The following is an 18,682-nucleotide window of genomic DNA, read 5'->3' as shown; positions in this document are numbered from 1 at the left end:
GTTTTTCCAGATTTCGTTTTGTTTATAATTGATCACATTTGGTTAAAATCCCTTAAAATTATTTAACATCTGGATTTCTTTTTCCCCTAACAGGTGAATAAAATTTGAAGATATTACTAGGTTTGTTGTTTTGCATTGTCATAAACTATTATGGTGAAGAAGAGCTTTTTTATCTTATTTCTGTTGGTCAGTATGTACTTATATATAGTAGTGTTAGTATGGTATTACAGTGATGTCATTGATGTAATAAATTGGGGCAGAAAATGCCTGGTTTCAATTGTCAGATTCCGCCCCCCCCCCCCATCCTGAAAGCAAAGCAAGAAAATACGCTTAAATCATCTGAAAAATAGGCACATACCTGTTATTTCTAGTGAGGGAGTACTTCAAATACTTTGAAGGTAGGGAAGATGAACTGGCGTGATTCTCCCTATATCATTATTAATTTGACAAAGAGATGTAAATTCAGGTATTATTCCCTTAAGATGTTTCTTCAGGTTATATTCATATTCACCAAAGTGCAGCATCCTCTCTAGGCACATTTTACAGGCTTGTGAAGAGGGAGTTTGTTTTGTAGATATTTCCCTCATGGCATATCCAGAAGCTTTGTTAGATCCTCAAGGCACCTAAAGGAGAAATCAAATCTGAGTATAGCATAGAAGAGATAACAATCTTGCATATGGTTGTTGTGAAGTTTCTTAATAAGCTTCTTAACAGGCTTCTTAATAGTAGTAGAATATGACTTCAGAATGTCCATGGTCTTGTGTGGCTCTGTATGTATAGAGTTGGTAGTATGGTTTAAGCACCTAACCACAAATTTTTAATTTTACTAATTTTGCAGTATTTTATTGCAGAGTTGCTATGAAGAAATGTGAGAATAAGTGAATACATTTTAAAAAATAGAAAATTAAGATAGACATATAAATAAATAAAGGAATCATATTCTTATTTTCATGCATCAGTTCAACCATCTTGATTCACACATTTGCACCTTTGCTCCTGTTTGCAGTGTGACATCTTGAGTCCCGTGAAAACTCAATGGAAGTAACAGGTAGATTCTTACAGTGTAGGCAAACAGATTAAAAATCCTCGCCTTGGCTTCTGCTGTACTCTGAAACTGGTCTGTGTGTACCTTGCATCTTTCATCATCTGGGAAGCTATTTACCAGTACCGTTTAAAGCAAGTCCCAGTCATTTTTCTTTCTTGCTGCCAATTGATCATGGACAGCAAGAACCCTCTCCTTCATTCTTTCCTATAAAATTCCATGTTTTGAAGTCTAACATCTAACAAACGTATGTGGACAGATATCAAGGCCTGTTAAATAAAATCCCAAGGTGGTTGTTGAAATAAAATATTTTGTGGAACAGAAGAAATTTTCTCCCTTGGAGAATGACAGCTCTTCCTTCCCGCCCCACCCCCCCCCCAAAAAAAAAAAAAAAAAAAAGCTTGAAGGTCAAATTACAAAACAAACTGGATGCTGCCATTTAGAGTGCAGTTCTTAGCAGACTATGGTTGACTTGGAAGTAGGTAGATGCAGTGAGCACATTTATTGAAGTAGCTGTACTTGTTATCACTATTAATTATTTCTATTAAGGTACCTTTAAAACCCTGCTGTTATGAAGAGCCATCAGTCTAATTACCATACACACAAAAGACAGTCCTCCATTCTTCAGGATTTGACAATTTAAGTGTAAGAGAAGAGATAAGACACTGGATATAGAGCCAAAGATACGGGGAGAGTAAGGGAAAACTGAAATAAATGAGTCATTGTCCTGTCAGGCTTCTCTCTCAGGTGTGTGTCTGCACTTCTGGCTAGACATTCACGAGCTCTGACCTGGAGCTGTTGGCACTGTGGGCTATGCCTTGTTTCCATAGTCAGGATTGTGTCCTGCAGGAAAAGTACATACTGAGTTACTGATATTTATTCAAGATTTGAGGGCAAAGTATTTCTTTTTTCTTTCTCCGAAGAGATTTACTCCCATTGTTTTAGCTCTTAGAACAACAGAATTTAGAGAGAGGGGGGAGGAGAAACTAATTTGAGTTTTCAATGTAATTCAGCATTGTAATAAAGTTATCTTATTTATCTTATCTTATCATAAGATAAATAGAATAAGATAAATAGAAAGCATATTTCTAGCATTACGGTTATTTGCTCCTCACATTTCTCCTGGAAATGCTGAAGTATTCCCCATGTATTGAGGTGATGTGATCACAGGCAATGTGATCACAGGTGGATCCATTTTCTCAATCCCAGTAAAGTTCCCTCTAACAAAACCAAGCTTGTTCCACAGGAAAGACAGTACTTCTTCTTGCTAGGGCAACACCCCAAATTTCTTATCTGTCAAGTCTGATCATCGTAAGTCCACTGTTCCTTTATAATTCTACTAAATATCCATACTAGATCTCTGCAGCTAACGAAAACAAGGTCTTTGCTAATAATATATTGAAAACAAATTCAAGAATTTGTCAATGAAAACTGGTATTTTTCTCTCAGGTTTTCAAGAGCTTGAAAAAAATGAAAAATGCTGAGAACAGGTTTCATAAAATTCATTAAGCATTCTGTCTTAATGCTATTTAACCCATTCCAGTCATTTCTGAGATGCTTGGTAATGAAATGAATTACATTTAAAGATGTACCTATTTCTTTTTCTGTGCCATTGAGATTGCAGAATTGTACTTTGCTTTATGCAGGTTTGATGCTAATGGGCGATAATTAAAAAGAAAATCTTTTTTTTAACTGTACTTTCCAATTCTTGGTTTCCTTACAAAGGTAGTGGTAGACAAAGGAAAAGGAAGAAAAGTGAGTTGGCTGACATATCAGTAAGATGAAAGTATTGCAGCCCTCCTAGAGACTGGCATACACTACAGCCCCATATAGACAAACACACCTGGTTGCACAAGCACACAAAATCTGTGTCTAATGTCTGGAAAGGTCCCCCTGAAGACAATAGCAGTGTTAAGACAGATATAATATATAATTTTTTTTTTTTTTGGGGGTATTATCAGTGACTCTAAGGCTTTCCCTTGTTGATATAGTTCCCAAACAAAAAAGGAACAGTCACATGAACAGTTGCCTACTGTTTTCTGTGACTGAGTTAGAGCAGCAACAGATGCACTCTGGAGAAATCAGCTATGACAAAGCAGAATCTATGAACATCTGCTCCAGCTACTTTTACATTTTTAATTATTTCAAGTCCTGAACTGACTTTAGACATGAAGTACTGTAATGTTTGGGAATGCACAATGGATAATAGTAACTTCTGGCAGCCTTGAGAAACAGGGGCATGATGTTAGGTGTACATAGGTTTCTATTTAAAGTTGTCTTTTGAAAATTTCCAACTCTATTGGTAGCACCTGATTTTTTTTAGATTAGTTTTTGATTAAATGCTATTTGATAATGAATGTTGAGAGTGAGTATATAACAAATTTGGAAAGCAGATTTGCATAACTGACTTTAATCAAGATTTCCAAAAATGTGTTTACCTTTCTGTCTGTGTTAAAAACCTTTTGCTGAACTAACGCTAAGGACTTAGCTTAAGAACGTTAAGTAGAGTTCCCTGGAGTGTTTGTGATTATGCCAACTAATCCTGTCATTCCAGCTGAAGTGAGGGAGGAAGATGATGGGTCTCAGAAAAGGGACGGGAGGGTGGGCAGATTCCTTATGCGGGAACAAAAATGGGTGGAGAAAGAGTTGGGAGCGTGAAACCCTGTTCAGTTCCTGTATGGACCTAGATGCAAGTGCTTTGAAAGAACCGAGATCTAACAACAGCTATAGATGTGGTGCTCCATCTGTGCGCTAATCCACTCCTGGAAAGGTCTAAACACATTAGACTGGCCTGCGCTATTATGCAAACAAGGCATATGTGATTATTACTGTAATATCCAAGTTAACAAGGGGCTGCCATTTGTGGGTGAAGTGAAAGCACTTGGATTTGGGAGGAGAGTAAATACAGTGAAACGGAGCTACATGATGCCAGGTCACAAGAAGTCGTGCCTTCACCAGGAAGGTGCGTGCAGCAAAGTCATGGTGCAGAATTTCTAGCTAAAGTGTCTGTGGAAATTGTGTTGGGCCAAGGAGAGTCTGGTTGAGAATGGGAGCATCAGCAGGGTCCCCGATAGTCACTCAGATATGGGTGTAGTCTGTGGGTGCTTAAATAATGTGGCAAATTTTTGGAGCAGAAGCTGTTTGGAACCTCTGTGGCTTGGGAGCATGGAAATGTCGCTTCCAAGTTATGTTCACCCAAATAAATGCCAGATTTACTATTTTGCAGTGAACTGAGTAGTTTTGCTGTTTGCATAGGATGTTTTTTAACGCTGTCAAATGAAACTGTCAAAATCTCTGAAGGTGCTGCTGTTCAGAGGTACTTGCCTTTTACTGAATATGCTCACGTGATCTGTGTACACAAGGCTGCAGAAAGCAACCATCTCACTAGTCATGTGCAAAAACGTGTCTTTGAAAGTTACGCATAATGGGTGCACACTATTTTTTCATGGCAAATCTGGGCAAAAATGGGGGTAGTATCCAAAAATGCTTTATTTGTTCCCCCCTGCCCTGTTTGAAGTCTTTGTGGGGCAGAGTAACAGTTACCCCATGTAAGGGCTGTTGCAGGAGTAGGTATCGTCCGTTGTCATGTCCATGGGTGGTCTTAATTTATGACATGGCAATGGAGAATGCAACCTGCTTTTTATATAGTAAATTAATGCTGATGAGTGATAACTGTTTATCTCTCATAGATTTAAAATAGTGACTGAAAAGTGTGCAGTCTTTAGCAGTTCTTCATTACTTTCAGAAATTCCCAACACTCAGTCATAATCAATTAATTGGATTTAATCTTGCATATGGATGCCTGTGACCTGAGGCTTTCTGGTGGGTGTATGTGCAAGTATAAGCGTGTCATGAAGTATAACATGTTTTAGGGAGGTGTCTATTTATTTTTCTATGCTGCACCATTTTTCTCTTAACAAAGTTTTCAGAAAAGCACCTTTTACAGTTAGCCCAGCAGTCCAGCTGAGAGAAGGTGGAACTGAAGCAGAAATTTCTCTGTCATTAGTAGCTGTCAGCATTTGATAAAATATCTGTTTGCACCTTTACTAAGATACAACTATGTCACTACTATTGCGAATAGCTTACATAAGGAGTCCATCAGATAATGTCTAATCCCAGTTTTATGAGGATTAAGTGCTCATGTAATGTTTGCATTGGAGTTCTTTTGGTCTTGCAGACTGTTGTGCTATTTATAAACCTTTAATATAATTGTAATACAGTGGTCATTTAATTAATATTAAACTTAATTGCTTTTCTTCTCTTGACACCCTCTAAGGCTTTTGTCTTGGCATTTGATTTTATTGTTTGACATTTTGCTGCAAAAGTTGTTTGAGTATCGGATGGCCAACATAATTAAGCATAAAATGGATGGGCATTTTGATCGCATTAGTCATGCCCAAGTTTTCAAAATCCTACGTTTAGTGTCCAAAATATTCCAGTTCTGTTTGACAAGCAGAATATGGTCCGTTGCTCTAAAGCCAAAGTTGTGCATGTCTGTTAGTAGAAATATTTTGGCTGCCATGTTTAACCAAGCTAAAGTTGCAGTGTGGGTAGCAATAATGCCATTTTTAAGAGAAGCTGTCATCAAACACATTGTCCAGATTGGATCTTTGCATAACTGGAGATAGCCGCACGCTCACTTTGTGCTATGTGATGTCCATGGGCTTTGATAGGTTGCAAACTCCTTCCCAGACTCCCTGTCCTGCAGCCTACTTTAAAAGTTTTACTTCTTCTGTCAGGTCTATTTGCCTCAGCTGACCTGCTATCAACAGAGTTTTTAGTCACATTTTGATGTGCTTTTTCAGTGTTCAGATTGCTTTTTTAGTCTTTAAGAATGCCTCAAGGAGCCCTCATTCTAGGGTTCAGATAAATTCTACAGAATACTTCTCAGCAAGAACACATGGGATAGATTAATTATGTCATTTCCCCATAGTAGTTGATGGAAGTACAGGAAACATGAGAAGTAGGTGAAAGAATTTATAATTTTAGATTGACTCCATGCCAATGTGACTAAGCAGCCCGTTAGTGTTGTTGGAGGTGGCTTACACTGCAGATGCTCTTAAATGATCGTAAAAGTACTGTAGAACAACGACTTCCTGTTTTCAGTGTGATAGAGATATTTACCTTTTCCAGCTAACAGAAGTAAGATACAAATAGTAATTGATTCCTTATCATTAGGAAATTTCAAATCAGATTTTCTTTTGTCAGCTGAGGAAGCTGAAGCATATACATGCAGCTTTTCAACAGTGATTGACTGGAAAAATTAGCATATATTTTCCAGCTTGAAATCTGGAATAATTTTGAATTGTTGAGGGAGACGGCATGAAATGAAGCAAGTCTCTAGTCTCACTGACTGCAGTAACAGAGGAACTTGGGTTCTCCAAAAGATGAGCAAAGAAGAAATAACGCCTGAATCCCTGCAAAGATAAATGAGAAAGGGGCAAGAGCAGTGCCTAGTAATGGCGTGACAGTCGAGAGAGAGAAATTAATGAAAGGTGACCATTATCTCTGTGTGTATTTCTAAGGATAAAGCCACACAGAGGTTTTGTACTATGTAAGCTTGCGAAGTAGGATTAATGGGATTTACACAATGCCTAAGCCTTGATCTCTGAACAGTGGAAAATGTAATCAAGGAGATTCCAAGGAGGAGGTTGGAAAGTTAAATGAACAAGACGGGGTTTTTTAGTATGCTAATTCTGGGTGTTCCCTCCCCCCCCCCCAGCATACGCGAACAAAGAATGCAGCAACATAGAATTAATTACCAGATTCAAAGTTACATTCATAATTACTGACAAATTTTGCAAAACTTCGAGTCACATCTGCCACTCATTGGGCAGATAATATAATAAAGTGGTTTGAGGAGTTCACCAATGTCCTAAACTTTCTGCTTTCACTTGATTCAGATTTCAAGTCTGAATCAAAATCAGCTGAGATACCATGGGGAAGTGTACATGCATTCCTCAGAGGAAGGCATATGCAATCTAGATAGCAAAGGTGATAAATAAAGAAGTGAGAAAATGTACTAAATGACATCCTGTGAACTCAGTGAACGGAAGGCAGGAGTTAGCTGGGTCATGGATTTTGCATGGACATTTTAAGAAGGAAAAGTGTCATTTGGAGGTCAGTGGGAAGAAAAAAGAGTTGCGAAAGAGAAGTGATGGTTTGACAAACTGTTGATAATTCACTGAGCGAACACAATAGCCAGTGGGCTCCTGACAGATTCCTTTTGCTGGATGAATATGGAGAAGTTGCCATGTTATCACAATGTGCTAAATGGTACTACAGGGAATAGTTGTATTATCACTACACCTGCGTAAATTAGTGGTGGGGATATAAGCACACCTTGCTAATAATTTTTTAGACCCTGTACTGATGCCTATCAATGTAATATTTCATCACCTTCTTTATACAAATATATCAAGAGCAGTCAAACTTCCTAGTAGGTTTTGTAGAGTTCCTGTTTCATCTTCTTAGAAAACTGTGCTTTGAATAATATACGTTGGTTTAGGTACTGGGGGGGCATATGGAAGTTTGATGGCAAGGGGAAATGGTTGATGTAATTCAGCTGTAGATGAAATCCTACACAGGCAATAACTATCAAGTTCTGGAACAACTAATCATCAGGTAATTTCTTGACTGTGACTCAGTCTGTCGAATGAAAGGACTTAGGGAGATGAAAGATGATATGTTTCCCCAGAGAGATACCAATCACAACTAATCACAGTATCCTGGGAAGCATCTAGCCAAGCAGAAATTAAATCTTTGCCAGACTTTCCAATTACACTGTTCTAGTCCAGATGTTCATGTTGTTGAAATATCTTTATTTCTGAAGGAAAATAAAGACATGAAACACCACCATCATGGGATGTGTACTGGCTGTGATAGTTACTGGCAGGAGGCCAGTTCTGTTCTGTTCCACACTGCCTGGGACGTGGGTCCCACTGTCTTAGGAGGAAAGTGGGGCAGAAGAAAGTTAGCTTTGTCTTACTAGAAATCTTTCCAAGTGTGCTCAATGCTCACCTAACCATACAACCTTAGAATAAAGTTTTTAGAAGGCTTCAGGTAGCTTGATGAAAATCAGCCCTTTGCTGTCTGGCAGGATGCGTCCTCTGTGGGTAGCAGAAGAAGAGTGGGCTGACGAGAGAACAGGAAGAGGCAGAAGCATTTATGGAAGGATTGGAGAAGAAAAGACGGTGTGCACTGGCAAACTTGGACCGTCACTAAACCCACTGGTATCTGTCTTGTTAAATAAACATGGAGCCAGTGGTACAGGTGTGGATGAAGTGCCCATGCGTTTTTTGTAAGCTCATGTGGCTAATTTAGCATAGGTGAGAAGAGAAAAACTAAGTGATAGTGCTCTGAATTAGAGCATCAGAGTGTACCTTAGTTCTTGCTGCTTTTTAATGGAAGGAACTGTCTGGGTATGGTGGAATCCTTCAGGTTTTAGAGATCACTAGTAAGATAGAAATAATCCAGGTAAAGTTGATTTTGATGATTTCAAGAAGAAATGTCCCTTTTGAGTATAGTCAGTGAGAGCAGCAGTCCATAAGAAGACATGCTTGGGCTTGTGTCAGATTATTCAGGTTAACAGGTTTTCAGTTTAGTTTCAGTTTAGTTTTTCAGTCAGGCATTTATTGTTTGTTGGTTTTTCTCTTTTCTTAAACACAGTTTGGTCACTCTGTATAGGCAGGTCCCTGATACCTGGGGGCTTTATAATCTTGCTGACAAAGCCACAGCAAAATCTGATAGTTGGAAATGTTTATTTAGGGGAGTTCAATGAATGAGATGTAATTTTCTTAGCTGCATGATGGCCAGGTGTTGTGGTGACATATGAAGGTGTGGAGGTGGGCAAGTCAGCACTGCTTGAAATTTCTGGGACCCACACAAGCAAGTGTCTGAAATATGGACTCCTCTGCCACTTTCTAGCCTTTGAGAAACAATCTTCGAGTGTATGAAGGGGCAAGGGCTGTCTGGGCAGAGTGATCTCTCACAGCCCCAGAATTTTTAAGTTTTTATTTTTTTTCAAGGCTTTATGGAGAAGAGTTGATTTTCTTGCGGAAAGCAAGTGTTTGCAATACTGCATCACTGCATTACGATAATTTCATATGCCAAGACTTCAGAGGGCTGTTGGTGGAATCAAGAAATAACATCCTGATTTCACACTAGGCTGGATGTGTTCTTTTGATGTTTTTTCTATGTACGTTATTTTCTAAGTTTCTCTGAAGAATCAGAGGTTTGTTATCGTTGATAAGGAGGCTGAATTCAGTGGACTATGATCTATGATAGTATCCATACTATGAAAGTATGGATACTTTTTTTTAAGATGCCTGGGTAGTCTTATTCATATGTTAAGAGTATTTTGGCTTCAGAAGAGTGTTTTCTTCCAAGATAGAATGACAGTGATCTTGATGTCTTTTGCCTTTCCTGTGAACAGGCTTAGTTTGCCTGTTGGAAACATGAGGATGTGTTATCAGTCCATTGCCATTGTGTGGTCCTCAGGCATTGCTATACTTCATCTTTTCCTGTCACATGTAGTTCTTTGAAGCTTGAAATGTGTGGGGCAAGGGAAAGAGCTTAATATATGAGTATTTCAGTTTAGTGTCATGGCCTGTGATACATAGGAGGTGATATATATGACTGGATAATTGCCTTGTCCTGTCTGGATTCAAGATCTGCTAGTCCCCGATAAAGATTTTTATAGATTTTTTTTTCACGTACTTCCTTCTAGAAGTGCTTGTTTTCTGGGAGAGGAAAGAGGCATGTATTGAGCTTTTTTGACTCCTTGTGACCTTTCTTTGTGGATGTTGTACAAACTTTCTCCTTCTGTTAGCCCCAGGACTCTCCCCTGGACTCTCTCCTGTGGGTCTTTTCTGTACTTCTTTTATTAAGTCTGACTGCAAACTCTGCCATTCATGGGATTTGGGGTGTTGCAACGTGCTGTGATATTACTTCTTGAAAGTGCTGTGCAGGCATATATTACACAAGATAGTTTATATTTTATAAGATAACTCATATTTTGGAATTTGAAAAAAGCCTTTTTTGTCACTATGCCCATCAGTTTTCAACATCCGTTTCAAGAGTTGACGTTTTACATGTTGACAAAGTAATAAGAAGTTTGTAAAATCAAGGAGCTGCAAGTTAAAAAAAAAGTAAAGGAGAATTGAAAATAACAGCAGTAATGGTAATTAATATAGGTCATGCAATAAAAACTCTTGTACTTCTAGATATTTTAAAATTGTCTACAAACTGTAGTCTATTTAAACAGAATAGATAAATCTCTCTGTGACTGAACTGTAGTATAATTGATTTACATCTCCAAATCAATGATTAGCAAATTAGGCCTCTAACATGTGATCTGTAACTTGAAAGTGGTAACCTACTCCTGTTATTTCATGATTATGCTTACTTGATGAGCCTTGACTGTGTCCTAAGGAACAGAGACAGACATCCAATTTTCTATACCTAGCAGTTACAGTACTTAGCCTTTATATGTTGCATAATGTAATTGCAGTAATGGACCCATTTAAAAAAAAAAGGAAGACAGTTTGCTGTGAAGATATTTTATGTAACCCTTAAATACAGAATAAGAACTTTAGTGAGCAATCCAGTATGAGCTGTGTCAGCACGCTGCTGTAAAACCTGGTACTGCCAGGGTGCAGGAGTGGCACCGGGCCAGGTCGTGGAATAACAAACACCGAGCCGGGGGGAGGGTGATTCTGTCATCTGGTCATCAGAGACTTGATCCTACTTCTGTTGGGGGAAAAAAAAAAAGGCAATCACTGAGGGTCAGTTCCTGTACAATAAAATTCATATACTCTAATATACTTCAGCGGTAATGGTAAATAACCGGATAATCGAGATACAAATACATAAATACCTCTATGGGGTGATGAAATGTCCAAGGGCAGTGATAACAAATAAATATGTGGCTTCAGTGATCACCCTCCGTCATACAACATTCCTCTTCAAGCAACTGATGATCTATTAATGCCACTGGCACTGCTCTCACAGCTCCGTTTTCCTTTTCGCCCCTGAGCTGTGTTGCAGGCAGTATTGCAGGCTGTGTTGCATAGCTTCCTTGACATGACCTGAGACACGTCTCTTCTGCCCTCTCAGTAGCCGTCAGTACTCCATATTGCTTCAACATCCTTCACCTTCTACTTATGTGTGCTTTTCTGGTTCTTTCGTGGTTTTTTTTCCTCCTCTGATTTTTTTTTTTTTCCTTGTGATATCCAGACTCCAACTGGTGGGTTTAGAATATTCTTGCAGCTGATTCAATCTTTTAATTTTGAAATGCAGTTATCTTTAAGAAAATGTATCAGTTCTATAAGCAGGGTACTAACACTTTTTTACAAAATCATTGTGGGTTTGTTTTTTTTTTTTTTTCTTTTCTCCTGAAGCGGTGTGCATATTTGAAGGCAGAACCTACTTTGAAGGACAGAGAGAAACTGTGTATTCAAGCTCAGGGGACTGTGTTCTGTTTGAGTGCAAGGTAAGAATACTGTTGATGGAAAAAAAAATTCTTGCATGTTAGAAATATCAAAGTCCCACTGAAATAAACTGTTGAAATACAGACAGGTCTACCTTAGGAAGTGGCAACAGAAAAGGCATCTAAGGGGTCCTGCGTTTATTTTGTCTGAGTTCCACATTAAATTTTGCAAATAAATTTACTTTGCATAGCTGCAAGCTTTGATTATATAGCTTGACAATCAAGTTGCATTTTTTCCTCCTTAGGTATTGTCTCCATCATCAGTAATAAAAAACCAGCAAACTGCCTTAGTTTTCTATTGACACATGTGCAATGTTATTGTTCAAAATTATATGCTCAGGTATGAGAGATGCATGAACATGATGGGGGCATAATTTGGAATTCAGGATAGTTCTTAGAGGAAAAGCTAAATGAAAAAGAAGGAAGAGAGCTGGCACAGCAGGTGCCTGGTATTTCTAGTGATGGAAATGGGCTAAGGTCGTTGTTTTATTTGTAAACAGAACACGCCTGATGCTGGGTCTTGTCCTGCTGCATGAACAGAGTTGCTCTTCAGGGCGCAAATGCACTTCAATGGCAAAATATACCCCAGAGATGACTGCGGGTTGAGAAGTACAGAAACTGCTGCAGTGGGTCCTGCATTGCCTCTTGGGGGGAGGGATGGGGAGGAATTCCCTCCGGTTAGAGCGCTGCATGCTGTGGGATGGAGTTGAAAACCTCAATGCACATTTCTAGGGCAGAGAAAGAGAGGGGAGCAACTCCTGTGGCCATGCTGCAGCTATCTATTGGACCAGTTTCTGGAAATCTCAAAACATTTTCATACAGTTGTGAAAAAGTGTGTTTTACAAAGTAGAACTGGAGACCGTTGACTTACTGCTGTTGATTTTAATCTTTGTGAGCTTAATACCTGGAGTAGGTGCTTTGAAACCCTTTTGAGAAGGGAAAGGAAAAGTTGACCAGAAATAATTTTGGATTCAGTCATACGCTTTTCAGGAGTGTGAGCTCGTATTTTCAACATGACACCTGGGACATGAATTCTGTGATTAGTCAATGGATATAATTAACAACCATCAAAAGTTATGTGATGTTGCCTTGTGTTTCTTGCAGCTGGCAAGTGCGATACTGTATGAACAAAATGCCTCTGTTGGCTCTGCTAGTCTGTATTTTGTCGATTACACTTGTTTGCTTGTGGGCTGCCTGACTGTCCTGGTAGAAATGTTGGGCAGCAGCTTTGGCTGGTTCAAATGCTGCTTTTTCAAGGACCAAAGTACATACGGTTTCTGCTGAACAGCCTTGTGGATGATAATTCAGAGCAGAAAAATCTACATACTGTAAACCGTGTTGGTCAGTTAGGAAGTCATAGGTGAGCACTATTTTATTACTACCAGAGTTCTCATAAAAGGATATAATTAATGACTCCAGCTCAAGAGAGACTTAATAGGAATGACACAAGTACTGATTTCATGCTTGAAGGCTTGTAATGATGTTATCAAGGCAATGTAGGGAATTTCTTCTTTTTGTCTGCATGTAATTCTAAACATAATTTTTTGTTTTGTTTGGCTGCTGCAGTTGTGCCTGTTATAGGCATGTGCTCTTCTGTTTGAATATCATAAAACAAGTGAATGAAGAATTCTCTTCCAAATTAGAATTTGTAAAAGAATTAAATGCAATCCAGACTACTCTAATTGATATTATTTCTGTCAAAGGGATTTTTTTCTTTATTTTGTGGGATTGCTGGGTTTTGCTTGTCCTGGCGTACTACACACCTGTGGCTGGTTTGCATTACTGTATTATCAGGTTAGGGTTGGTTTCTCTGTGAAGATTGTTTAAGGTGAAGTTTGAGCAGTAATTTTTATATTGGCCATTGTGTTCATGTTTCTTCATTACATTTCATGCTTAAAGACGATTTAAAATTAAATGCTAGACCCATAATACTAATACATGCAATGGCATATGCATGATTTTATGCACTTTCCTTGCATGCAGAAATACAGGGTCCTGAATTCAGTGAGCTCATATTTTAACCAGATTGCTGATTTTTAAGGCAGATGCCTCTGAGGAACATGTTGTTGTTTGCCTTGTTTTCTGTCTTTGCCATATTGTGACTAGAGCACTGCAAGACAAATTAATTAGGGCCCGAGGGAGCCTAAAGGTGGTACATCTGCGATAGCCGGATTGCTAAGGCAGGCATTTCATGTGGTCATACTGCAATGATTGCATGTGACCTGCACTAGGTTCCTGAAGATATTCAGATACCATCTTGGCATTGGACATTTCCAGACTCCTGATCCAAACTTAGCTGAGAAACCCTCTCTTTCCTGTTAGGGAATCAGTGCTGGTTTCCTTCAGTGTTACTACCAAAGCACTGAGGTCGGAGATGTTCAAGCTTGATTTTACTTGCTGTATAAATAACAAGCTGCTTTAAAGTATTCATTATGAGGACCCTTGATTCTAGAATCTGCTGCCTCGGTTTTTGAGAAATAATTGTTACTCTTTCAGGCATTCTTTTAAGATAAACTTCTGAGGCAAGTTGCTTGACAGCTAAGACAAGAGAAGAATGAGAGCTGTTGCCACACTTGCTTGCTTGAAAAGGTTTGAGTATAGGGGAGTTTCTGATGCTTTTATTGTGCTACGTTGTCCTTTCAAATGGTTTTTGAAGGTACCTGGAGTTTGGCATACGCAGATTTTTGTTTGTACATTATAATGCTAAAACCTCCACTAAAGTTATAATTTATCTTCATTTCTTCTCTCACAATATTAATCAATTACCTCAATTTAACAGGACCGCAAAATGCAGCGTATTCCAAAAGGCAGTTGTACAGCTTTGAACTGCCCAGAATCTCAACAGATCCCCTTATCTCAGAGTTGCTGCAAAATCTGTAAAGGTAAAGTAATAGCTGGATATATATAAGTTCAGTGTAATTTTCCATTCTTATAGGTTATATAGACTTTTTTCGTATAATTTTGAATACGACACTCCTACGCATGATAATCACTGTACATCTTGGGAAGCTGAATAGATAATGTCTGCATCATGACATCTGAAAATTGTAAAATGTCTAATAGTGTAAATTCTGTGAAATGTTTACTGGCACTTGTGTTTTTCATTCTAGCCAGAAGTGGGTGAAAAGTCAAAGAAATCATATACATAGTTAGTGATTTTCTACCCTTCACCCACTCTTGTGTCCAAACAAAATGAGATTGGAGAAGTGTCCGTGTTCCCCAGCATCTTTCTGAGATGCTTTGAGATGTCTCTTTTAGAGAACTGTTTGTGCTATGCAGTTGTACGAAGACTGGAGTAACTTGTTTACCTGTTTGGGGTTGTAGTCTGCATCTAGAAGCAGAAGCTTTGGGGAATATTTTTGTATGTTACCTTTGTGTGTTGCACCCAGACTGATGCTTTCCAAAGGGGAGAGGTGCACGAAGCGCTCTGTGTCTTGAGCCCACTCTTTTGATCCAGCCTAATACTGGTAACTTCAAAGCTATGAGCAATTGCATCTTCAAGTGGCTACATCTGTTTCTTCTGTAGCTAAATAATGATAAATTGATACTGGGCATGAAAAAAGATGTTAGACTCTTGGGCTGATTTTAGGTATACTTCAGTGAAAATAGGAATGCAGTTATACTTGTTTCTGTGCTACTTGGTGCAAACACGAAGGATATGATTAATGACATCAAGCAGAGAAATAAGAAAGTAGAAGAAAAGAACTTAAGAAAAGTTGATAGGTCCTGAAGTCTATCACAGTCAAAAAGGATTTTTTAATGACAATTTTCTATAAAATCTTCAGTGGCTTAGAGAAAAGAACTCTGTGGTTCTTGTGCCTGATATAGCTAGAAAATGTTAATATATGTCAGATGAGTGCTTTCTGAACATATTCAGTCCTACCTGAACCATGCTAGGTTGGCCTCTCATGAGCTATGGAGCTTATTCTTTAAACAAGAAGCTGCTGTATGCTATTATTCAGCAGCACATATTTTGTTTATTAATAGAGCTGATAGGTAAGTGTTAAGAATCTTAAAAAACCCAAAAAGTCAGTATAAAAGCTGTCACCCTTTCTGGATAACATGTACATTCTTATTTATTTAGTGCCAAAGTCTGATACAGCCAATCCAGGCCAGGAAATCAAAAAATAAGACTATTGCTTTGTCATTAACTCAGGCTTCAATGAGGAAGACAACAAAAAGGCAAAGAGTAGATGTCGCCATGGCCAGAGGTTGCTCTTGACACACACACTTCTGCTGTCATCAATGAGTATTGAAGACCTTCTAATGCTAGTAAAAGTGTAGAGCTTTTTGCTTCTTAATGCCCTATGTTAGATAACAGCACTGTGGTAGCTGTGGTGAATTACAATATTTAAGTAACATTACCTAAACCTATCTCTGGTTACGGGGAGACAATCCACAGCAGGAAAGAAAGAGAGAAAGAAAAACATCTGCCTCTCGTATCATAGTAGGACTGTGAAGTTTGCATCATGACCATGTTGCTGGGTCTCAGTACTAAAACATTCTGCCTTTACGGGCTCCTGTGTTTCTCTTGTCTTGTTTTACTTGGTTTGTGCTGCTTCACACTGTTCATGAGCTGCCCAGGTGCAAAGCACCTCTCTGACCTGAGCTCCAGGCAGACTCTGCCCTTGTCCTGCTTGAAGTGCTCATTTAACTTGGCTTCTGTGAAGTTAGGGCTAGAAGCTCTTTCATAGCAAAATAGGAAGCAGAAGCCAGGTGGAGTGATAAAAATAATAATCTTTACTGCCAACAAATACTTGTTTGTTATTTTGTAAGGGGCCTGTGTTGCAGCCTGATTCCAGCTTGTATTCTGGAGCTGTTGCTGTTATGCCAGTCCTGGTCCCCTGAGCCTGACCCACATTCCCCAGTTCTCCTGTGGGAGATTTTGAGACAAGAAAAAAGTTATTGGAAAACAGCAGTGAAGTACTGCTGCTTGATCAATTCTAATACTTCAGTTAAAGAAGAAAACTTTAAACAAATGAAATTATTGAGAAAGCAATGAGGGAGACAAGCTCCACACCTTTATAGACAGATGTGGAAATTGTGGAAGCTTCAAGTCAGTTACTACAACCAGCTGGAATTCAGCGTAATAAATGATGTTAGGTGTAAAGGATAAATGGTGTTCAGCAACATAGCAGCATTAGATTTCATGAGAGCAAACCGGAGGAATTAAAAAAAAAACTACTGAGTTGAAAGGTTCAATCTAAATTTTCCAGCCTGGAAAAGAACTTCAGAATGATAAAAATTTGTAATTAAGGTGCAATGGAAAACAGTCACACTCAGGAAAAATGGAAGGGAAAAAAATAGGAAATAGGGATGGCTAAAAGGTGAGATTTTAAAACTAAATTTCTCTGAAATGGAAAGGATGATGCAATCAGGGAAGAGTATTCAGTCAGTGGAGCTTGAAAAGAAGAGATAAGGGGAAGAGAAAAGCAAAACAAGTCAATGTTAATCGAAGACTTTTGGTTAAATGTGGAAGGATTTTATAAATACACCTGGGAACAAAAAGTGCTAGGAAAAAAAGTAATACCACTAGTAAATGAGCTACTGAGTGTCAAAGCTATTGAGGTCTTTTATAAATGTCCAAACAAAACAAAAAAAAAGAAAATGAAGAAAAATATATAATTAAGAAGTCTCCTGTAAAAGTACTTAACATGACAAGGAGACAGTAAGGGGTTTTAAGCAAGCCTCCTATCCAGCTGCCTTAGATCAATGCCATAACCTGAAATTGAATCAAAGACCTAGAGACAGTCTGTTCTTGTGGCCTTTACTACTCCTTTCATCCGTTTCATGCTTGGTACAATTTATTTTTCTATATCTCATGGACAATAGAAAGGTATTCTTTGCCCTAACTGAAAAAAAGATAGGATTGTCTTTGACAGGGATGTTTTATAATCCCTGGATTCTTTTTAACCCTCAATCATATTTGTTTCTGTATAGGCCATGACTTTTGCACTGAAGGACATAACTGTATGGAGCATTCTGTCTGCCGAAACCTAGATGACAGAGCTGTCTGTAGCTGCCGAGATGGCTTCCGAGCCCTTCGGGAGGACAATGCCTACTGTGAAGGTAATACCTTGTAAAGATGCTTAGCTCTGCTGTATAAATTACTGTGGGAAGAATGTATTGATTCATGAGTTGTCAAATGAATTAGATATGCAGCATATTAATCAACTAAAATAATTATCTCTCCAATTAAGTTCTTTAAAAAAAAAAATTAAGTTCTTTAAAAAAAAAAATTCTGATAAATGTCGAAGTTGCAAGTTAGTATGGCTGAGGTCTTGAATTAGAAACATGATTCCATAGGACAGTTTTCCTTTTTTTTCATGTATTCAGATATTCAAGCAACCTAGAAGTCAACCATTTGAATAGCATATTAGTATAACATTTAGTTTCTCTTTTCACTGCTGCCTGTTCCCATTCTCTCTCCCCAGGAAGTAAATGCTATAGACTAGATACTAGTATTAATCATACTGAGTAATGATTTATTATTTGAGCTGCTCTTTTGGTGTCAGGGAGCAACAAGCTACCTAATCAGAAGAGAAGCCTCTATAATTTGTGTCTTTACACTCTAGCGTAATCCTGTGAAAAAAAGAAAAATCCCCACTCCAGCAGCGAGATCCAAAGTCTGCTGCACAATCTCTTAGCTTTGTGCTAACTGTTGCTCTTCCTCATGAAAACCTTGATTCTGCAAACATGTAATACTAGTGTACTATCAGGCCATTCTTACCATAAAACTTAAGAGTTGGCAGTAGGATGGCTTTTGACTAATAAGCAGTTCGGTTCAGATTTAGCCTGCTAAATTGAAAGTTAAGCATCTGTGAGTAGAGTCTAAGGTACTCTGCAGTCCCACCTAATATCTGGATTGTTCTCTGGTGATGCACAACTAAATGGGATGAATCAAGGCCTTTTAAGACTGTTCCTTTGGCTGAACTCTGCAAAAGTTAATGCCTGTAGCTTACTTGAGTTAGTAGCTGCATTAATGTCGGTGGGAATGGCCTCAAGTTGCGCCAGGGGAGGTTTAGATTGGATATTAGGAAATTTTACTTCACTGAAAGGGTTATCAAGCATTGGAACAGGCTGCCCAGGGAAGTGGTTGAGTCGCCATCCCTGGAAGTATTTAAAAGACGTTTGGATGAGGTGGTTAGGGA

At 38.5% G+C, this 18,682-nt stretch overlaps 1 protein-coding gene across 1 annotated transcript in view; it reads left to right on the top strand.

The window, feature by feature from the left end:
* Positions 1 to 18,682, top strand: part of NELL2 (neural EGFL like 2) — a 162,056-nt gene that overhangs the window by 55,642 nt on the left and 87,732 nt on the right. The window contains exons 10-12 of the mRNA XM_072876150.1: positions 11,443 to 11,534; positions 14,311 to 14,413; positions 17,472 to 17,600. Coding sequence (XP_072732251.1) covers positions 11,443 to 11,534; positions 14,311 to 14,413; positions 17,472 to 17,600 — 324 coding nt within the window. The remainder of the gene's footprint in view (positions 1 to 11,442; positions 11,535 to 14,310; positions 14,414 to 17,471; positions 17,601 to 18,682) is intronic.

Source organism: Ciconia boyciana, chromosome 1 (genome assembly GCF_034638445.1).
Source record: "Ciconia boyciana chromosome 1, ASM3463844v1, whole genome shotgun sequence".
NCBI classification, from domain to species: domain Eukaryota; kingdom Metazoa; phylum Chordata; class Aves; order Ciconiiformes; family Ciconiidae; genus Ciconia; species Ciconia boyciana.
This window is presented reverse-complemented; position numbering and strand designations above follow the sequence as displayed.